Raw genomic sequence first — 24,402 nt, 5'->3', positions numbered from 1 at the left:
CAGCGCATGCCACTGTAACCTTCCCCAGTGGGAGGAAGGAGGTCAGGAGGGGAGAGAGGGAAAGAAAGGGAGAGAGAGAAGGAGAGAGAGAGAGAGAGAGGGGGGGGGGGCGAGAGAGAGGGGGTTAGTGAAGGAGGGATGGAGAGAGAGAGAGGGGGGGGATAGGTGGTGAGTGAAGAAGGGAGGGAGAGAGAGAGAGGGGGGGGGGTGAGGAAGGGAGGGAGAGTAGAGAGGGAGGGAGAGGGAGGGAGAGGGGGGTAGAGAGAGGGAGAGGGGGGGTAGGTGGTGATGAGAGAGGGAGAAGGGGGGGTTAGGTGGTGAGTGAAGGAGGGAGGGAGAGAGAGAGAGGGGGGGGTGAGGAAGGGAGGGAGAGAGCGAAGGGAGGGAGAGAGTGAAGGAGGGAGGGAGAGAGAGAGGGGGGTAGGTAGTGAGGGAGGGAGAGAGAGCAGGAGGTGAGGAGAGAGGGAGAGGGGGGGGTAGGTGGTGAGTGAAGGAGGGAGGGGGAGAGAGAAGGGGGGGGGGGGTAAGACTGCAGGAGGTGAGAAGAGAGGGAGAGAGAGAGAGGGGTGGGGTCCTAAAAGAGGGGCATATGATCACGTCCTAACCACACCACCAACGTAACATACGTACTGAACCAGCAGAGATACATATCTCCTGCCTCTATCCTGGGACGGGAGCCAAACCATGGCTCTACCACCCCCTAGCGCAGGTCCAACCACATCGCTTTTTTTTGAAAAAATAATTACCTTACAATGGCTACCCCTCGCCCCATCTAAAATGGCGACCACAGCGCTCCACCTAAGATGGCCGCGCATCGCGAGACATCCCCTCATGCCACGTCGACAGCAGGACAGGAGCCCTAGATGAATCTGGCGCCATCTAGCGTACTTTTAACCACATACCACCCATTCCGCTCGCTCGCTTCCCACACCACACATATCGTCCTTTCAAACCAGTGCCCATGCGCGAATCTCTCATATGGCCTATCAATTCAGTTTAACCATAACTACATTATTAACTTTCATACTGCGGCCCACACCATGCACTCAACATTAATACTAACATTAGTCAATACTGCAATTCACACAATGCATTCAACATCAATGATAACTCAGTTACACTGTAATACCATCCCATTCACAACATACAGTATTGACTAACCTTAGTAGCATATTAGCACGCAGCTAGCCAGCCACTAGCCACGACAAGCGGCCTAATACACTTCTAATAGCATACTAGCACGTAGCTAGCTAGTCGCGAGCCACGACGAGCAGAACATATAGCACACAGCTAGATAGCCGCTTAGCTACGACGAGCGGCCTAACACACTCCTAATAGCATAGTAGCACGCAGCTAGCTAGTCGCTAAGCTACGACGAGCCACGACGAGCAGAACATATCGCACACAGTTAGATAGCCGCTTAGCTACGACGAGCGGCCTACTACACTCCTAATAGCACGCAGCTAGCTAGTCGCGAGCCTACGACGAGCGGCCTATAATGTCGAAGCAACTTTAATCCCAATTTAAGCGCTAGTGTACAGATTTAATCAACAAAAACAAAAACATTACAACATACATAGGTTGGCTCAAACACTAGCTTGACCCCACCGCCATTGTTTTTAGCAGTGCACCGGACGACTTCCGGGTCAAACTTTCCACTCCATTCGATCCCTTATTTTATTAATCAATGAACAAAACAACAATAATTCCTTATGTTATGTCATTCCTAACCTCTAACAGTCACTCAAACATACATATTGCAACACATAATCTCAGATAAAATTCAAACATCCATTCAGATTTGATCTCATGCTACTTTTATCAGAGCTCTGGGCCATCTTTTAAGATTCACATTTTATGTTACATTTTTCAATAGTTGCCGTGCGTCCATTAAAAACGAGATTAAGAGCAACAGTTCACTTTAAATGTACTGAATGTTTAGATTACAAACAGCACATTGAAACGAATCGTTATCAAGTACTTTTTATTCACCGATGCCGCGACGGACGTGTACCGTAATATGGCCCAGAGTCTACATGTCCTAAAACGGATTTCCGCCGACTATCGTTTTCTGTAATCCACAAATCTCCATTTGTAGACAAACTTAGCCAGCCTCTTCCTAATCCATTTGACCGACCCCCAACACGGATCGATCTCCATTCAGTTCGGCTGATATTGCCCAGAGAGCTCCCCTCCCTTTGATTTGAAACGGTGAGCGGCTGCCTCGGTACAATATTCTCAAAAGCCTCCGTGATAGCTCCGGTGAGGCCACCCTTTGCATATTACTTCCATGTTAATCATCTCGCGACCCGTAACGCCCATTATCATATCGACGCCCTCCATACACACATCTTCTAATTACGTGACCCGAACAATGTTGGATTTAGAGTATTATCGACACCACGTCCCGCCGATAGTTCAGATTCCCGCTTGTCGCCGGTTTGAGAGAAGGCGCCAAGCTGAGATCTGCTTTATCCCGCAAACGTAGACCCACAACCCACCCATTTGTTCAGACACGAAAAAATTACCACACCTCATCTGTGCACGTTCCCGGGAAAAACGACTTAGGTCTGTCCATTAAACGGGATACACTCCATCGGACCTTCTTGACACCAGACTACCGAGACCACGATTCAATGGTAATTTCATCTTAATGCAGCCCGACACTTCAATTTGCGAGAAGCGTACTAAAAACACCCCCGCCGGCTGATCAATATGATAACAGTGTTACGCACCCCAACGCCTCATTTATAACCCTCCCCGAGAGACATATTTGAGGTAATCATTTCTGTCAACCCCAGTTCGAACAGAGCGTCCGTCGTGTTTTGCCATCACGACTTGTGTCCACTCACCTATTTTCAGGTTTCTGATGTGTCGAATTTCTCCGGCAGCTGATCGATCCTGATGTCCAGTGTGGCCGTAAAAAAATCAAAATCAAGGACGCTTCACGTTCAGGGGTAACGGCACCACTTTGAAGTCACAAAGGTTCTATGTTCTGTTCTGATGGATCAGAACCAGCTTGATCCTACTCTGCGTTGTGAATTGTGTCTCCTAAAAGCCTTTGTACTTTCAAAAACCAGGAAATGGTTTAAAGCGACGACAGAGAGACGGCGGGTGAAAAGAGGAGACAGGGAGGAAGTTATTGTAAGGATCCGGTTTTAATGAAATCCCAACGTTAATAACAAAAGATTTGAATGAAAAAAGGTGCAATGAAACCCAATCATGCTACGAAACTGTGCCATCGACCGTGGGTTTCAGACTAAGTTCACTTCAATTAAAAGCATCTCTCTCGGCTCCTCGTTGTCCGTTGGTTCGATGGGGCTCGTCTCAACGCGTCGTCCTTACGTCCAGTAGGGGGAAAAAGCAAGCGTCTGGTCGTGTTGTTTCTTGTTGTGTGTCCCGCTCTGTCTCTAAACCGCTCATTTTAAAGCTTAACTCCTCCCCCAGCATTACGTCAGGAAGGGCGGACCTTTTTATGAGAGAGAGAGCTTCTAATTGGAGGACAGTGTGGCGGCCGTTTGTAGCTCACCTACACTTCTTCCTTATAAGGAAGGCATATCTGTTGGCTTTTAATAGCCTGACTGTGCATTGTTGTTAGAGGATTCTTCAGTTTTTGAAACTACATATTTCTGAAGTTAGTTTGCCCGCTAGGAAGTAACAAATGTTTCTTTATTGATAGTTTAAGATTAACAAGACTATACTTGAGGGTAAATGTGTGTCATTTTCTGAGTCATATCACTAAGTATTTATCTTTTTGCTTGCTTAGAAAGGAACAAAGACGCTTCTATATTTCTTAGTAAAATATAAAAGCTTCACTGTTTAGCTCCAATGTACAATTTAACTACATATCTAGCATAAGAGTACCTAATATCCTATGTTCCAAGTTGTTGTGAGACTAGTTGTAAACCACCTGGTCACCGTCTGTTGAGGTGTTTATCTCCCCCACCATAGTTTGGGGTATTTCCACTCGGGCGTTACCTCCTGTTCGCACTATAGCCGGCTATAAATCAACATACCTTCTGTATGCTAAGTTCCATATCTATTCAGAATCTATTTTTAGCTTGCCAGCAGGAACCGGGGACCTTTGATATGCTAAATTACTCTGTCCTCAGGCCTAGACTGTGTTTACCGTTGCAGAGAGACATGGAAAAAGGGCTGAGTATCGCCCTTTTACAACTCTGTGCTAATCCAAGCTGTGTTCACTTTACCCCTCCTCTCCAGGGGGGGTAGAGACACAGTTTGAATCAGAAGCGTGTGATGCACTGTTACCATGTTTAGCGACTCTGTAGCGGACGGCAGACCTGTACATTTATACATTTTGCTTGGGAAAATCCACTACATACATGCCTAAGTAAATGGAAGATTGCTCCACTTCTGCAAGGTCAATTTGCATGTTCTTGGTATCTAGGAACATCTAGGGACCTGGGGGTATTTCCAGTGTCAGAAATATTGTGTCTGTTACTAGGCTGAGTAAATTGTAATGAAGAAAAGGAGAATATAAATTATGATTTATTTTTGCATCTTTGATGGTGAATAATACCATGTTAAATCTGCGGGGTACGATAAAATGCTCACTGAGCTCATTCACCACCTTATTGAGATCATGTGATCAAAAAAATCTAAGCAAATGAATAAAGGGAAGATGATTAAACAGAAGGATTTGTAGATACAGTAATAAATGATAATCGTTTTTAATTATAAATTCATATTTGAACTTGACCTTGACCTTATTATGGCCAAATCATACATCTATGGATAGGGAAAATGCTCCTCCTTCCAATGGCAGGGTTGAATCTGGATTTAGTCATTTCCTTGCGGTTTTAGGATAATTAGCATTTTCCAATAAATTCGTATTTCCGATAAATCGTATAAAACATCGGTAAAAATGAAAATATACACTTTGACTACTGTTTTCGATAGGGTTATGGTCTTTACTCTTGGCTACAAAAAAAATATTTAAAAACATTAATCTCTTAACATCCAAGGGCCCACATGTGGACGATTCTTTGCCGACCTCTAGTGGCTCGGGTGTGCATTTCTTTTAATACAATATATAGATCGAATTAAAGCCCTATTTGTTGCCTATCGATTGCCCTTTCAGGTGACAAAATCCGTTCAGCGGTTATCGAGTTACATACCGATATGTGAGGCGTGCCCCAAAGTACGCAAAAGTACACATTACCACCCCTGACTCCCGGGGCTCTAGCTCCGTCAATCATTTGGTGATCTCGAAGATCTTTGCAAAGAGTTGTAGCCAATGAGTGTGGCTTTCCAATGATACCACATGATATGATAATTGGGGATCTAATACGGTCTATATTGATCGATTATAGGGGGACCTTAAGGCTTAACAGGTTACGTCAGCAAAACCGTCAAATCAGAACAGTTTGGTTGAGTGAGGGAGGATCTCGTGAACTCGAGACTAGACTGATGAGTAAATTATGGTAATGTGACACAGACCCATTGATACTAACGTAAGGTTATGTATATAACCAAGTTCTATGAGTTATGGTGACGCTCAGCTTCATACTGCACTGTACTTCACTTCGTGCATGCGCACTGAATAAAAAATTCCACCATGTACCTTTACATCCCAATATTCATCTGGCCACACCCCCATCCGCTTACCTTCATAAGCAGGTGTGTGGTCACCTACTCGCCTCCTTCCCAAACTTTCACCACAAGGCGAGATCAAGGGCCGCAGCGGCGTCTGATGCTGAGCGTCACCATAACTCATAGAACTTGGTTATATACATAACCTTACGTTCTATTTCGTTATGGCTTTCGCTAAGCATCATAGTGCACAAGAGAGGCTGAGCGAGAGCCATAGCCCGACAAATATACCCCGCTGAGGCCCCCCACAACCATCAGACCGGGGAGGACCGAGCCCCCCCGACCCTCCCTAATGGAGGATACCCCCCCTATTGGAGGCTTACGGGAGGGAGATGGATCCGACCGTGCGAAGAGGAACTCAAGCAACTCAACGCACAGAGTGAGCAGACCGTGGCTTGACCCCACGACTACACACACGCACAACCCGCATGCCACCAGGGAACGAACGGAAGGAACAACCTTGTTACTGCCCCCAAAATCACAGGGTCAAGAGCAAACCCAACCCTGTGGCAAGGCCGTAGCAGCGGAGTACGAAGGAAGACCCAGACCCCCTGAAGGGACAAAGGGGGCCCGGAGAGGTCAATGACGCCAGGCATCAAGACCCCACCAGGCGGTCACTTAGTGACACCGCCCCCCAAATCGCCAGCGTATTCGGATAAGGCCCCTCCAAGAGCGGGCCCTTTCCCCCCAATAGCACACTGCCTGGCACACTGACTCTGTAACACAGGCAGTCAGCATGGCCGTAAGCACTCAAAAGTTTAACCAACAGCAGCGCACCGGGGAAATCAGGCAGCAGGCTGTAACCTGAGCCTGGAGCACTGCGGACGAGACAGGCGCCAAAGGAGTCAGCTGAAAACAGCCCCCCTGGAGGAAGGGGCGTATGCTGGCGTTGTTGATCATCATGACAAAGCCTCCATTAAAAAAAAACACCCAGAGGGGTCGAGGCAGAGAAGGCTGACATGATTGGCAGACGTCATGAACGTGCAGGGGCACACTCAACCGGGCAACCCAGGAGTTGACTCTGCTCCAACACACCAGGGAATCAACTACCCTCTCGGTAAGGCCTATGATGTGGGAGACCACCTGGCCCTGACGGACATAGGCCGCCATTGAGGGGAAAAATGGGTAGACAACGTCCACCCCTCTCACCAGGCGACGTTGCCATAGATGACATATGAGATCATCAGGGACAGGAACAGGCAGTGGCTGCGGTAGCGGCACGCCGTTTGCGACTGCCGCCGCCGCCATGAGCTCGGGAAACAAAGCGCGCAGTTCCCCCTGCAGACTTTCCTCCACCGAGCCTGCATCCCTCACATACAGCAGGCTACTACTGGTCAAGGAGCCACACTCCGATGTGGCTGATAGCAGGGCATCCCGCCGACGAGTCAGAGGTTCTTCCCCAACGTCTTCGAACGAGGCGCCCTAAGGAGACATCTCACCCCCCTCCAGTGTTACCTGGACGGGCGGGAGACATGTCTCCACCGGGCCTTCAAATAAGAACCCGTCCGCCTCTATCATGTAGTCCTCTGTTTCCATCGGGCATGCAGAGACCGACGCATCCTCACCTGGCTCCAGCAACTCACCAAAACCGGGCCGTTCGCGTCTGCAAGCCACCATCTTGCGACGGGAGCGAGCCGACGCAAAAAGTTTGCGTCTCAAATCCCCCGCAACCAAGGGAACCGGCCGCCCAACAGCGGACGATTCCCCGGAATCAGAGGAACCAGAGCCGGAACCAGGCCATCGCACAGGAGACGGCACTGGTGCACCGGCTCCTTGGAGAGGAAAACTACCCATCGGGCGCCTACCGGGCGTGGCTGCCGACCACGAGAGAGGTCTCAGCCCGCTCCAAGACACACGACGGAGGTGGAAATGGAGAACCGCTGGTGAAGAGTAGCGTTGCGAGCGCGACTCTCCGAAGTAGACATTATGACTTAGTTTTTTTCTATCGAAATATATGAGAGAAGAAAAAAACAAGCAACAATGTAAACACGTTCTTCAGCTAACAACCTTGTCAAGTGTGGGATCTACCGAAGGAACTTCCTTGTGGTGAAAGTGAAGAAGGAGGCGAGTAGGTGACCACACACCTGCTTATGAAGGTAAGCGGATGGGGGTGTGGCCAGACGAATATTGAGATGTAAAGGTACATGGTGGAATTTTTTATTCAGTGCGCGTGCACGAAGTGAAGTACAGTGCAGTATGATGCTGAGCGAAAGCCATAACGAAATAGAACCTGTATTACTATAAAACCATGTTAAACACAGAAAAAAGCCATTTATAATGCATGTCCCCTTTAAAGGGCATTCCACTTTATTAGATAGTGAACAGGAGATCAGGGAGGGGGGATGACATGCAGCAAAGATTTCAAGGTTGATTCGAACTATAGGACATTTTGAGGAAGAACATTTTTGGAGAATGAGGAAAAGGTAAGACATGTTGATTGGCTGTAGTCTTTAAATGAACGTAAGCCGCCAAGAGGCTGTGTGAGGGTGTTTAGGAAATCATTTGAATTCTCAAGCTCTTCAACCCCAAAATGACATCAGACTTCAATATAATTTTGTTTGTTAGGGAGTTTTCTTGCGTTAATAAATTCAGTCTTAGAAGTTGACTGATACTAAGTTGCCAAGTCATATCAACATATAATGCCAAGTCTACTCAGCTCAAAGACCTAAGTTGAGTTTACTAAACCTGTTTAAAAAGTGTTGATTAATTTGACTACATTCATTTGTGCTGTGTATTTAAGCACTCTTTCCCCTTTGAGACCCTTACATGCAGATTACATATTATTTATCTGGCTAGAATATGGGTCACCATCTGTTATTGTTTCTCCTTTATTTGTTTTTCCCCTTTGGTAAGTTTACAAAATAGTTGAAAACTTCTGAGGAAAGAAAAAGAGAAGAAAAGTTACAAAACTGAAGTGAAAAGTAAATGAAGTGCAACAAAGTGCGGAGAGAAAGGCCTGGCCGTGTGACACTAACACACAGAACAAACAGAACCTCACTCACCTGTCCTCGGAAAACCTCCTCTGTTCTCAGCTGAGGGTGAAACCCCCCTTTCCGCTTGTCAAGCGCACAGAGAAAACGATTGGCAGAAGATAGTGCACGCAATAAAAACACTGTACTCTCCTCTGATGAAAACTCATTAGTCAAAAGACATTATCAACAAGCCGCCCCGGGGCCGGTTGTTGTTTAAAGCAATAAGATACTTAATTTTTCAGTCCCAAAAAAGAACAATGGACAGATGTTTACTTAGTGTGTTCTTTTTTTCCACATTCTCGCTTTGCATCCCAAAGTACGAGAAGTGAAAGCTTCACGAAAACACGATAATGAAGTGAATCTCCCTGAAAAGCCAATTATCATTTCCTACTTGTTGTCCTACATATTTCCCTCAGCTGTTTGTTTGAATAAATATCAAACTCGGGGGGTTTTAAAATGCAAATGGGACGAGCACCTGTTCTTGTGAATGTAAGCCATGAGCCTGGGAGCATGCCTATGTTCCCACATTTCTAAGATCTATTTTCCCCAGCCCAATGGTCCCACATCCCTATGTTCCCACATTTCTAAGATGTTTCTCAAAATTAGGCCCTATCTTCCCACAGCCCTATGTTCCCACATTTCTAAGAATTTACTTTCAAGAAAAATGTGAGACCATTGGGCTGTCAGACCATAGGGCCTAATTTTGAGAAAAATCTTAAGAAATGTGGGAACATAGGGCTATGGAAACATAGGGCCTCATTTTGAGAGAGATCTTAGAAATGTGGGAACATAGGGCTGTGGGAACATAGGGCCTCATTTTGAGAGATATCATAGACATGTGGGAACATAGGGCTGTGGGAAGTGGGAACATAGGGCCGTGGGAACATATAGGGCTTTGGGAACATAGGGCCTAATTGTGAGGGTAAAACATTTCTTACAATGTGGAAACATAGGGCTGTGGGACCATTGGGCTGTGGGACCATTGGGCTGTGGGAACATAGGGCTGCCCCACCAGCCTTTACAATACCTCCATGTATAGGACACAAACATAGTACATAGGCTTGAACATAGTTGTATTGTTTCTAATTCGAGGGGTCTGTTATTGTGAAGAATTGAGAGGATTCTCTCAGGCTTAGGACAGGAATCTGTAATCCTCCTTAAATCCATTACTTACAGCATGTTGGCCAGCTCCCTCTTATAGTGATTATGGTGCATCCTAACTCCAAGTAAAAAACTAGAGCTAACACTGAATAAGGAAGTAAGGATCTGATCAGATCAGGGTTATTATAGTTTTGTATTTTTCATTTGTTTTTATTTTAGTATAGTTTAAAATTTTTGTTTTCAATTCAGTTTAGTTTTAGTTTGTTTCTAGAGGGGGGTTTGCTTGTTTTAGTTTAGTTGGGGTTTGTTTAGTTTCACTATTATTATAAAAAAAAAAGTGTCATGAGCAAGATATAAGTTCAGAATATGTATTGTGTAATACAAATACATCACTTTGTGAAGGCAATTGACTCACAGTCATGTCAACATCCCAGTCTCAATAAACATAATACACCAATACCTCCTCACGCTTGCTGTGATGACACATCTGACCAAATTGACAAGGACTAAAACTAAGACTAAAAGAAATTTTCGTGTATATATACATTTTCTTATATTTTAGTTTGTACAGAATATCGTTTCAGTTTTTTAAATTTTTTTTCTAGTCTAGTTCTAATTAGATTATTTCAGTTACCTAAAATTTTTTTTCACACCAAGTTTTAGTTTTTAGTTCAGTTTTAGTTAATCCTGGTCGGAAGAAATAAATTACTGGATGGGGTCCGCATCGATGGGTTTCCAGGGGGTCCCCAGAAGAAACGGGGGAACAGTTTAATTGTATTTTTGTTAAGGGAACAGAGGAATGAGACCCAAATAAGAGAGTGAAACAGTTTAAACGCTAAAACAAGCGTGTATTTATTTTTACAAACAGAGACAAAGTCAACAATACGAAAAAATGTGTAAGGCATACAAACAATGAACGGTGAAAATGTAGTGTCAGCAGGTCGGGACCTGGGTTATGAGGTGTTTGTTAAAACCCGAAGTATGTGTGATGTAGCAGACTATGTGTGTGTACTTAATATGTAAATAAAGTCTTACCGTGTTGAAATGATGTAGTGGAACATGAGGCCTCGGCCACGCTGGGGCGAATATTTTCCCGAGAGGGAAAATAACACGAGGGACTTGGCGAGGCAGGGGGGAGAAAATAACAAGGGAATTAACAGGCGGATGAATGCGACGAGTATCCGAGACGGCGTCTTCCAAACTAGATGGAAGAGAGAAAAAGAGACACGATATTAGTTGACCAGTAAACCTCTACCCATGCTGTAGGGGGAGAAGAAAACGAGGTTAGGGTTACAAGCATTTGAACATGCAAAACAACACAAAACAACGAGGTTAGGTAGCAGACAAATAAATTACAACAATCAACGAGAACTAAGTTAGACAGAAATGTCAAAAGGAAATAATTAAGGCGCAACACACCCAGGGCCGTAGCCAGGGTTTAGAAATTAGGGAGGTCCATTTATTTTTTTGGCCCAGACCGGCCCACTATAATCGGTCGGACACCACCCACCAGTACACCATCCTTACGGTCCCCTTAAATATGCGTACCTACTGTACTATTCCCCCCCCCCAACCCATTACAAAGCTGGGTAGTAAGTGCCATGGACAAGTGGACCAGTGTACTCACTCGCTCTTGGCTGAATCTTGTTTTGGGTGGTGATGTAAAAACACCTGCATCATAGCAGGCTCAGGATGGGCAACGTAGTCTATAGCCTGTTCATCCCTGTCTCTCTCCTCCACAACCTGGCTTGACTAGACATAAGGAGAGAGATGATTACAATTAACTGGTACATTCAGGTCCAGAATTGTTGGAATCCCCTGACAAAGATGTGCAAAAAGCTGTACAATTTAAACAATACCATACTGGTAATGAGAAAATAGTTGTTTATTCAATGAATGCATGGAGCAGTTCCATCTTATTTCATTTGATACTAACTACTCAGTTCATACAGATTTCAAGTATTCAAATATCAATGATGAATATTGCATAAGGTTTACACAGTTAATAGATCACCTTCTTGTTTTATATTCATCTTATATGGCAATTAAATCAATGGTGTGTTTGTTTGGGGAGTTTGACCTATGTGCCTACCACGTGAAGGTGCATGATCAATGGACAGCACAAAAACAATTTGTGTAGGTGGAGACTAGAGCTACCACAGATAGTAATAAGTTATTAAGAGTAAGTAATCCATACCATATATATCCTAATAGTTACCTTATTACCATACTTGGCTGAAAACAAACTTTGCTGCCTGTTGTGAATGTGTTTTTCCCTGTAGGCTAATACATAAGTAGGCATACATTTTTGCAGTTGAGGAAAAATGTGCAGTTGAGTAGGCTATAATGTGCTGTGTTTTTATGTCTTCCATCGAGGACCACCTTGGAAATAAGTGTTAATGCTTGTTAATGAATGCTTTTAGGTGATATCCTCAGGAATACAAATTGGTCAAGATCATTTGTTTTTATGATGTGTTTTTAATTTCCAAATAAATCTAATCAAATAAAAAAGCAGTTTTTGCAGTTGAGCTACTGGTGTTGTATATTATACAGCCTTTTCATGCATCTTTATCAAGGGAACCCTTATCCTAATGATTTAAAAAATAATATTATGATGATACGATATGGACCTAGTAGTTGGGTCATCTGTGGCACTTCGTTTCTCAATGGATTTTTTAAAAAGGCGGGGGAAATTTGTGAGAGACCAAAATCCAAAATGGCTGCCGTGGAAATTAACTTTTTAATGGTTTGACCTACAATGATGCCCAATACATGGTACCAGCCCCCTCTCAGTCATGTACCAGCCCCTCTCAGTCATGTACCAGCCAGCCCCTCTCAGTCATGTACCAGCCCTCTCTCAGTCATGTATACCAGCCCCCTCTGTCATCTACCAGCCCCCTCTCAGTCATGTACCACAGCCCCATCTGAGTCATGTACCAGCTCCCTCTCAGTCATGTACCAGCCCCCTCTCAGTCATGTACCAGCCCCCTCTCAGTCATGTACCAGCCCCCTCTCAGTCATGTACCAGCCCCCTCTCAGTCATGTACCAGCCTCCTCTCAGTCATGTACCACAGCCCCATCTCAGTCATGTACCATAGCCCCATCTCAGTCATGTACCACAGCCCCCTCTCAGTCATGTATACCAGCCCCCCTCTCAGTCATGTATACCAGCCCCCTCTCAGTCATGTACCAGCCCTCTCTCAGTCATGTACCAGCCCCCTCTCAGTCATGTACCAGCCAGCCCCCTCTCAGTCATGTACCACAGCCCCCTCTCAGTCATATACCACAGCCCCCTCTCAGTCATGTACCACAGCCCCCTCTCAGTCATGTACTAGCCCCCTCTCAGTCATGTACCAGCCCCCTCTCAGTCATGTACCACAGCCCCCTCTTAGTCATGTACCAGCCCCATCTCAGTCATGTACCAGCCCCCCTCTCAGTCATATACCTGCACGACTGGCGGGGGGGGTGCTTAGTAAGAGATGTGATTGGGCCAGCCCAGTGTCAGTCAGTACCAATGGGCCGATGTCTCAGCCTAGTAGTGGGCCGGTCGTTGACCCAAAAAAAAATAAAAAATTATAACGTTCACACTGCTACTACCAAAAACCAATGCAGCAAAGAAAACTGTGTTATATAGAGCCATGTCATATTGGAATAAACTGCCAGTACATCTTACTCAGATAACCAGTAAGATAAGTTTTAAAAATAATTTGAAAAGAGCATTGAGAGAAAAATAAATTAGTTTACATTAAAGAAAAACACAGATACTGTAGTTTACACTGTAAAGATATGACTGTCTGAGAGTTTAATCCCTTTTATTGTATTTTCTGTGATCTGATACTCTGTTTGTGTACTGTAATGCTATTTGGAAATATTTTTATATTTTTTTTATATTTTTATATGTAGGAATATTGGAATATATTTTTAAATGTATGCTACTATAATGTTATGTATGTACTGTTTTTGTTGTGTGTGGACCACAGGAAGACTAGTTGTTGCTGCAGTGATGACTAATGGGGATCCGTAATAAAGATAAGATATCTAACAACTAAAATCTGCACAGAAACCCGAGACCGAATCTTTATCAAATGGAATCAAAGACATTGAGAGCTGCCGGGCTGGACCACATCCCCGACACTGCTGTCATTAGCACTAAAACTGCACTAACCGTATGGCAAGGCACTTTAGGCAAAAGCATCCACAATATGGCAAGTTATCACGTTTGCCATATAGTCTGTCTATAAGAAGTTTAGTGAAATGAAAGCTGTTAAAGGAACACGCCAACATTTGGGGAAAATTAGCTTACTTTCTTCTCCAGAGAGAGACAAGACGATAGATACCAGTTTCCTCTCTGTGCTTTCAGTAGAAAGCTATCTGGTTGCATGTTAGCCTAGCTTAGCACAATGAATGGAAGTGGACATGGCCGGTTAGCCTTCGGGAGAGGTGTTAGTTGGACAATGCCTAGGCTAACCGGCCATGTCCGTTTCCATTCATTGTGCTAAGCTAGGCTAACATGCAGCCAGATAGCTTTCTACTGAACACACAGAGAGGAAAGCTAATGGAGAAGATCGTTAGTTAATTTCCAAAATTTTCCTTTAAGGTTTTGTGGGAGTCTGTCTTCGTCTTCATTGAGGGTTGACGTCAGAGGGTGTCATTCCATTGTGAAGCCCGTTGAGATGTGTATACTTGTGATACTGGGCTAATAGCTATACCAATAAATTTGACTAGACTTGACATTTGACGTTGTATAATTAAACGGTTTAAAATACGATGTCCGTGCTCTCTGTGGCACAGTGTGTGGATTTTGTTGATCAACACGACGGACTATAATAGGTCCTTGTTCAGACTTGAGCTGCTTAACGACCATGAGATTTTAAAGAACCATGTCAAAGCCCCCATGGCCCCACCAGACCCCCCACCACACAGGCAAACACACACACACACACACACACACACACACACACACACACACACACACACACACACACACACACACACACACACACACACACACACACACACACACACACACACACACACACCCAGAGAGAGAGAGAGAGAGAGAGAGAGAGAGAGAGAGAGAGAGCGAGAGAGAGAGAGAGAGAGAGAGAGAGAGAGAGAGAGAGAGAGAGAGAGAGAGAGAGAGAGAGAGAGAGAGAGAGAGAGAGAGAGAGAGAGAGAGAGAGAGAGAGAGAGAGAGAGCAGTGTCCAGTTAGCTACGGCCCCTAAGGGGACAGCACTCCAGCAGAGAAGAGAGAAGTCTATTAGGCACGCTTCTCCATAGAAACTGTCGTGGTGTTGTTTCCTGTAGACAGAAAGACAGAGAGATAGAGGAGGAGGAGGAGAGCACCACTGTGGCAGAAAAGAAGAAGGAGAACAAGAAGAGGAAGAAGTAGGAGAAGAAGAAGAAATAGAAGTAGGAAAACAAGAAGAAGAAGAAGAAGAAGAAGAAGAAGAAGAAGAAGAAGAAGAAGAAGAAGAAGAAGAAGAAGAAGAAGAAGAAGAAGAAGAAGAAGAAGAAGAAGAAGAAGAAGAAGAAGAAGAAGAAGAAGAAGAAGAAGAGGAGGAGGAGGAGAAGAAGAAGAAGAAGAAGAAGAAGAAGAAGAAGAAGAAGAAGAAGAAGAAGAAGAAGAAGAAGAAGAGGAAGACGCGTTATTGTCATTTTACACAAGGCAATTGAAATATCTTTCCGCATTTCCCCCCTAGCTACACATCGTACATGGCAATAAGGTGAACATGGAGGTACCTCTGATACTTCAAACTACTGTTGATGAAGCTTGTGTTTTACTCCATTTACAATAATTATACGTTACGTTAAATGGACTGCATTTATATATCACTTTTATCCAAAGCGCTTTACAACTTATGCCTCACATTCACCGGGCGTTATTCTTTTGCACGGACAAACAACATAAAGAGACAAGGCTAAATGCAGAGCCTGTCCTAGAGTCTTTGAAGCTGTACGATGTCGCAGACGCCTCAGAGTCAGTAATAAGAAAGTCGATTTAGCTGTGATTGCAGACACCCTCGTCCTGAATCAATACTCCTCCTGTGTTTTATTTCCCCTTTACTTTAACAGAGTGGAAACTGACTGCCGCTGTTTGAATTGAAACTGTTTACCAACCAAATACTAGAGTCATATATTGTTCCAAATTGTTTTTATATTGAGCACAGTGGCCACTGGCCATAAGAATGTTGCTTTGGGGCGACTTCCGGTATGAGAGCAGACGGGTAACACACGTGCGAAAGAGCTCCTGGTCAAATGAGTGAAAAAACGGATAAAAAAAGACCCGAAAAGTAATTAAAAAGGAAAATGCTCACGAGAAGTAAGGAAGAGACAACGATTGTGAAGGAAATAGAAATGGAGAACATACGAGAAGGAGAGAATCCGAAGAAACAGAATCTCCGGAGCGAAGCCGAGAAAAGCCAGGCGAAAGAAGGGGGAGGTATCGCTGAGGCAGACACGGTAATGCCAGGATGGGCCGTGAACATGCAGGCCGGGATACTGGAGAACATAACAGCGGCGATAAAACTGAACACGGACACGATAAGGAATGATATTGGGAAGCTACGGGAGGAATTGAGGAAGGAACAGGAGGACTTCAGAGGTGAAATGAATACAGAAATCAAAAGGGTGGAGGAGAAGATGGTGGAACAGAACAGAAACGTGACCGAGTTACAGACTAGGACGGCTCACGCGGAGGAATGGAACACGGAGATACACGAGGTATTAACATGTGTGATTCAGAAACAAGAACAGATGGAGACAAAGATGTCGGACATGGAGGGGAGGTCACGGAGAAATAACATCAGAATATGGGGACTGAAAGAAGGAGTCGAAGGGGAATCGGTGACCCTATATGTGGAAAAACTTATCAAAGAACAAATGAAGGAAACGGGACTGGAAAAAATGGAGATACAGAGGGCCCACAGGGCGTTGGCTCCGAGACCACAGCCGGACAGACCTCCGAGGGCGGTGATTATTAACTTTCTGAGATTCGAGGTTAAGGAATTGGTACTCAGAACCGCGTGGACCAAGAAGATTGAAATCGAAGGGAAAAGACTATCATTTGATCACGACTACTCGACAGCGGTAGCGATAACACGCAGGTCCTACGCGGGACTGAAGAAAACCCTGAAAGAAAACGGAATGAGATTCCAGTCACCCATGACCTCGCTAAGGATTCACTGGGAGGAAGGAACGGCGATGTACGCGACGGCACGAGAAGCGGAGCGAGAGATGAGACGGCGAGGGATGAGGATGGCGGAGGACGGAGGAAGGAGGCGGGAGGAACAGACGCGGAGCCTGCAGCAGAGATTGGAAGGAGCCCGCAGATGGATCAGAGTGGAAGACCGAAACCGGAGGGAGGAGAGAGGAGAAGGCGGAGGTGAAACGTGACGGAGCGAGGACGGAGACGGATGAGGAGGTCAGACGGAGAGGAGGCGGGAGGAGACGAACGGATGAGTACACGCACAAGAGATTGAAAAAACTATTCAAATAGAGACAAAGTATAGAAACTGAAATAACATATGCATAAGCACACATTCCCAGGTAGAGGCAGGATATAGAAATGAACGTAACGTATACATGGACACATAATACACAAGCTGATGGAGGAAATAAATGGAAATATAACTAGGTTTGATAGGCGAGACACAGACCATACTGAAACAGATACATAGAAACACGCTGTGAGTAACACAGTTGGGAGGGATTAAGGGGATAAATGGACATCACATAGAAAATAGAGGAGAGGAAAAGAAAATAATAAGGGGTACACGGGGGGACAATGAAACATATGAGTCACATTGAGAGGGAACAAGAAAAGAGGGTCTTTGATCAAAAGGAAGGACAGAGCGCTTTTTGACCAGGAGCTCGAAAGCACAAAAAAAAAACTAAGAAAGCTGGACAAATATGACGAGCGATTGGGGGCAAGGGTTTCAAACCCCCAAGCCGTCAGGAGGGGGCCCCTCGCTAGGAGGGCAATTACCCCTCACCCACCAGCAGGGGACAGGGGGGGACACAGGGACCCCCCGAACGCCTTGGGAGCACTTTATGTAAAGTTTATGTTTTTTATTTATGTTAATCATTATATGTATTCGGTGAAGAGAGCGGAGGCTCCAACCGGAGGGGGGAATGAGTGTGACATGGGGGGGACTGACAGACGAAAGAAGAAGAAAGATGACAAAGGTTAAAGGTATAAAAATGATGTCGTTAAACGTTAATGGAATGAATAATGCGATAAAAAGGGGCAAAGTGATGTTGAAATGTAAAAAAAGTGAGATGGAAGTGATTTTCCTGCAGGAGACACATTTGGTAGCACAGGGTCATGAGAAACTGAAGAGATTTGGATATGAAAATGCATACTATAGTTCCTTTGAACAAAACCCGAGGAGAGGAGTAATCACGTTAATCAAAAACACAGTCAAATTTGAATTGATCAAGGAAGTAAGAGACAAGGAGGGAAGGTTTGTTTTGGTGAAGGGGAAAATGGAGGGCCAAATGGTTACGTTAGTAAATGTTTATGCACCCGCAGAGAGTGAGAGGGATTTATATGAGACCATTTTTGACATGATAGTGATGGAACTAGAAGGGATATTGATATGTACGGGAGATTTTAACGTAGTACTGAATCACGACCTAGACACCACGAGTACTAGAAAAGGACGGGCGCCCATCAGTAGATATATGAATATTCAGATGACGGAAATGGGAATTACAGACGTTTGGAGGGAGATGCACGCCATGGACAGGGAATACACACATTACTCACACCCACACGTGACGTATGCGAGAATAGACTACTTTTTGATGACGACTGGGGACAGTTACAGGGCACGGGAGAGCAGTATAGGAGTGGCGGACATATCGGATCACAGTGCCATATATCTGACAGTAGATCTAGAAGGGAGACGGAGGAACATGATTTGGAGACTAAATGTAGGAATATTAAATAACAAAGGGGTGGTGAGTCAGATCAAGGAGGAGATAGCCAGATATAAGGAAGAAAATGACAACGGGGCGGTAGACCCGAACATTCTATGGGACACACTGAAGGTAGTGATAAGGGGGAAATTGATGGAAAAAACAGCAATGCTGAAGAAGGCCAGAACGGAGACATATCACAATCTGATAGGGAAGCTAAAGAATCTAGAGGGGAGACACCAGATATCAAAAGAACAGGAAACGCTCGGAGAAATCAAAGAAGTAAAGGCCAGGATAAATAGGGAATTATTGACGGAAATAGAAAAGAAAGCGAGGTTCATGAAACAAACGTACTATGAAGGGGGACCAAAAGCGACCAGACTGTTGGCTAGGAGAATTAGAACGCAACAGAAGTTGAACACGATACACACAATAAGGGATACAAAGACTAATGAAATATTGAGGGACCCAGCTGAAATAGAGAGGACATTTAGAGAATACTATGAGAAATTATACACACAGCCAAAAGCAGCGGGATAAGAGGAAATAGAAACATATCTGGAGAAGCTAGAGTTACCATCGATAGGGAAAGAACAGAATGAAGAGTTAAATAAAATAATTACGGAACAAGAACTGGAAGATGCAATTAGTAGAGCTAAAAACAACAAGTCTCCGGGGAGCGACGGATTCCCATCGGAATTCTACAAGACATTTAGAACTGAATTAGCACCCATGTTAGGGGCGGCGTTCAGACACACGATGGAAGAGGGGAAAATGCCCCCCTCGTGGAAGGAAGCCATAATCACCACGATACCGAAGGAAGGGAAGGATAGGGAATTATGTAGTAGTTTCAGACCTGTGTCCATACTCAACGTAGATTACAAGATGTATACATCGATAATATCAAAAAGATTTGAGACGTTTATGCCAGACATTATAGATGAAGATCAAACTGGATTTATTAAAGGGAGACAGACACAGGACAACGTGAGAAAGACATTACACATAGTAGAGGAGATACAAAAACAAGGGGGTAGCGCGGTACTGATTAGCCTAGATGCAGAAAAAGCGTTCGACAGTGTGAGCTGGACATTTTTATATAAAACATTGATGAGGTTCGGACTGAACGGGAGGGCGATGAAGATGATCAAGGCGCTATATCAAGAGCCGACAGCGAGGGTTAAGGTGAATGGCAGCTTGACGGATAGAATCAGATTAGAGAGGGCTACCAGACAGGGATGTTGTCTCTCACCGACGCTCTTCGCCGTTTTCATAGAACCACTGGCACAACTGATCAGGCAGACCGAGGACATCAAGGGAGTAAGGATAAAGGGAACGGAATATAAACTAGGCTTATTTGCAGACGACGTAATAGTATACATGAGGCAACCAGAAAAGAGCTTCCCGGCACTGATGGATCTACTGAAGGAATATGGTCACTACTCAGGATACAAACTAAACGTGACAAAGACACAGACCTTAGCATGGAACTACTCTCCAACGACGGAAATTAGAGAACAGTACGGGATAAGATGGGACATGGACAAGATTAAATACTTAGGGGTGAACATCACGAGAGGGGTGGAGAAACTGTTTGAGGCAAATTATACACAGATAAATCAGAACATCAAGAGAGACCTAGAGAGATGGACAGTAATGCCCTTGGACTTCAATTCAAGAATAGAGGTCATTAAAATGAACATACTATCAAGGTTACTGTACCTATTCCAGTCACTACCGATACAAATACCACAGAATCAATTCAGGGAGTGGGACAGACTGATATCGAGGTTCATATGGGCGGGGAGAAGACCACGGGTCAGATATAAAACACTACAACTACCAAAGGAAGAGGGAGGGATGGCAGTACCCAGCCTACAAGATTATTACTATGCAGCACAACTGAGAGCAGTGATGTGCTGGTGTAACGACAGATATGAGGCAAGATGGAAATACATTGAAAAAGAAGGGGAGGGATACAAGGTACAAGCTCTGGTGGGGGATAGGGAACTATTTAAAGAAAAAGAGGGACTATTAGATCCAATCACCAAATACACCTTGACCATATGGAACAGAGTAGTAAAAACACACAAATTGGAGAAGCAGTCAGGGGTCCTGAGATGGGTAGCACATGACAAGAGATTCAAACCAGGGAGGTTAGACCATGGATTCAGAAGGTGGGAGAGGGGGGGGGGCAACAGCAATATGCAAAATGATAGAGAAGGGAGAAATGCAGACACTACAAAAATTAAAGGAGAAATTTGGACTAGAAAACAGGGACCACTTCAGATATCTACAGGTTAGAGACTACTACAACAAAGAAATAAGGGGGGCCAAAGACGAGGAACAGAATGGAATAATAAAGATGATAGTATGGGCATACGAAGGGGGGCAAGGAAGAGTAATATCAGCAATATACCGGGCTATAATGACCAGCAAGGGACACACGACCGATTACATAAGGGAGAAATGGGAGAGAGAGCTAGAGATAGAAATAACAGGGAAGGAATGGGGGAACATATGCGAGGTACAACATTCAACAACAGGATCGAGAATATGGAAAGAATTTGGATGGAAAAACATAATCAGATTCTTTATAACCCCAGAGCTGAAGGGAAAATATGCACCAACACAAAAAGCATGCTGGAGGATGTGTGGGAAGGAGGGGGCAAATCACACGCACATATTCTGGGGATGTCAGAAGCTGAAGGGGTATTGGGAGGAGATAGGGGAAGCAATGATCAGAATATTAGGATACGGGATACCACAAACAGGACTGGTGCTTTACTTAGGAGACCTGACACACGAGGGAATACAAGGGCGGGACAAATATTTAATAAAGATAATGTTGATAGCGGCCAGAAAAGCAATAACGAGACTGTGGTATAAGGAAGACCCACCGACAATAGCAAAATGGGTAGGAATAGTGGAAGAAATACAGGATATGGAAAGGATAACACACATGCTGAGGTTACAGGAAGAGAAATTTGGGGAAAGATGGGGAAAGTGGGAGGATTATAAAAGGAACGAGAACGACATCACAGAGGAAGAACCAAATGCAACACAAGAGAGCGAATGGTAAAGGAGGAAAGATGTTCAAGCAGGGTCTATGAACCCATGTCACACACCTGTACTTTAGTTAATATTATCTATTTTGTTTTTGGGATATTACAAGTGCTGAATGCTTTTATACCTTATTATTTATGTCTGTTTAACGGTGTGATATTAAATATTCAGGGATGATGTGGTTTGTGTATGGGTGAAACAAAAGGCAAAGTGAAAGTTAATAAACAAGAGAAAAAAAAAGAAAGGACGAAGGAGAAGGGAAGAAAGAAACTCAAGGAGGGTCTCTGGACCCAGATCACACATACAAACCTTAGTCAGCATTTATTGTCTTTGAGTAGGAATTACCTGTTTATGCCTGTTTAAGGGAGATACACAATCAGCCTTTGTATCAAATACCTAGAAAACAACAGTAGGGGAACCAGACAACTAACCATGTGATACCCATGTAAATATTTATGTGCACTGTTTTTTCTTTTTGTCTTTATTGTGATACTAGTCTCTTCATTTTGTATTATTTATTTTTTGTAAGTGCTGTCTGTCTAAATAAATGTTAATAAAAAATTTAAGTTTAAAAAAAAAAAAAAAAATTGCTTTGAGCAAACCTCTCAAAGGAGGGGACTCTACAACAAACTGAGGATCATTTAATATTTGCTGTGTACACTCTTGACAAATAAATTGCATTCTCATAGATTGAATTGGTCTTAAACAAAGCACCATGTGCGTGAGCCGCCACTAGGGGCAGAGTGGCCATTTCCCTCTCATGACATGCTCGGGTTGAGATTCCTTTCCATCCTGTTCAGTAATTGTTAATAACAGTTTGCAGTATAACTACATGATGTATTTCATGGTAAGTGTCTGGATTAGTGGGCTGGACCCTACCCTCAGTAGTCGATCAAATTCTCTTTTAGAGAATGGAGTAGCCTCCTCTCTCCTCCCCTCCAGATTAGGGAAGGAATCATAATGGAATTCCAATGATCTGGCAGCAACTCCACTGCAGACTCTCCAGATGTTGGATCAAGTGTTTTGGGAAGCCGGCCCAAACAGCTGAGGCATTATTCCAGGCCCGGTCTGATGAAGGTCACATATATCTGAGTCAGGTACATCTGAAGGGAGCCTGGCGATGCTTAGGTAGTGAACCCTGGGCTGAGCCTTCTGCAGCATGCAATGTACTTGTGCGTCCCATGTGAGGTCAGAAAAGAGCTGTACTCTGAGGAGCTTGAACATATCCACCCTCTCTACTGCCTGGTTATTCGGAATAATAGGAGGTGGTGCTGGTCTATTTTGATGCTTCCTAAGACTGATGACCATGTCCTTTGTTTTAAAAGCGCTGGCTGCAAGGCAACAGGTTTGGCCCAGGGCTGTAAGTGCCAGAGGCTTAGAGAAGACGTTTCCCCATTGAACTGTTTGCTGTTTGCTGTTTGTTAGCCAGATGTTATTCAAAATGCTGAGCAGCATGTTCAGTGAATGAAGGAGATGACCACGGTTGATGGTGTGAAGTCAATGAACACGGCGTGCGCATCTGGTTTTGGTGTGGCATCGACAGCATTGTGCCAGCTTTGTGAAGCTGACAGAGTGGATATGTTCTTCATGAATTCATGCTGCAACTTCTTGTAGAAGTATATTCTTCAGGAGGCCTTCGAAGACCTTACCAACACACCTCAGGAAGGAGATCTGACGGTAGATTCTCAACCTTTTTTGAGAATTCTAAACAAATCACTGGGAGAAGGAGCAGAGATTCTAAACAAAGGAATGGGAGAAGGAGCAGAGATTTTCAACCTTCTTTTTTGGTTTGTGACGTAAAAAAACAGGGGAGGGATGCCTGTTCACGACCACCATACACAGGAAAAACTGGGGAGTCATTTTCCCAGAGTAATTATTACGGAGTTATTATTTTCCTCTCAAGTAGTCATATTTACTCCATTTGGGGCATAATCATTGCCTGCGGCCAATAGAGTGAGAGTAAAGTTCCAGAAGAGTTTCTATTGGAGTAATACAGCATTGGTCACGCCTACTATCAATATAATTTCCAAATGTGAAGACGCCATCTTTCTCTCTCTGCAAGTCCGTCGCTTCAAGCTCAGGTGTGCAGCAAGAGCGCAATACAGCGATATTTTCCTTGGAAAGTTGGATGCCAAATACCAGGTAAGATTATTATTGTTATTTGTTAATTTATTAAACAGCAATGTGTGTAACTAATTTGCAACATTACAGCTAAGCCACAGAGCCATCTATCACGATGTTCGCATGTTAGCTGCTATACGTTTGCACGCACGCTATTAAATAAACGTTTTACAGTTTTATGGACAAGTATTCAATTATCAACAGTATTGCTATCAGGGACAGTGCACATTAATCAACATGTCGGTTTTCATGTAAAATGTATATGAGCTAGTGTATAGCCAGAAGCTAATTTCCACCTGTATAGGCCTGAGACCATACCTGTAGACCAGGGCTATTCAACTGGCGGCCCGCGGGCCAGATCCGGCCCGCGGGATGATTCTGACCGGCCCGCCAAAGATTACATGATAATAATTTTTTTTTTTTTTTTTTTTTTTTTTACTTTTTTCTTTTCATGTCAACGTTAACACGCACAATTGAGCCAAACGTGACTCAATTAATGACAGATTTCATTGATAAATTGAGGGAAAACTTTGCAAGTCGATTTGATGAATTTGACATGTCCAGAGAATTGATGCATTTTGTGAGCAACCCATTTGCCAATGTAGC

At 44.2% G+C, this 24,402-nt stretch overlaps 1 protein-coding gene across 1 annotated transcript in view; it reads left to right on the top strand.

The window, feature by feature from the left end:
- LOC311239440 (uncharacterized protein) overlaps positions 1–15,079 on the top strand; it is a gene marked incomplete at its 3' end in the record, with an annotated part of 28,184 nt that extends 13,105 nt beyond the window's left edge. Inside the window, exon 14 of the mRNA XM_084327745.1 lies at positions 14,995–15,079. Within this exon, the coding sequence (XP_084183871.1) occupies positions 14,995–15,079 (85 nt within the window). The remainder of the gene's footprint in view (positions 1–14,994) is intronic.
- Between the last annotated feature and the right edge of the window lie 9,323 nt (positions 15,080–24,402).

This window comes from Notolepis coatsorum (genome assembly GCF_963971535.1).
Source record: "Notolepis coatsorum genome assembly, chromosome: 13".
NCBI classification, from domain to species: domain Eukaryota; kingdom Metazoa; phylum Chordata; class Actinopteri; order Aulopiformes; family Paralepididae; genus Notolepis; species Notolepis coatsorum.
This window is presented reverse-complemented; position numbering and strand designations above follow the sequence as displayed.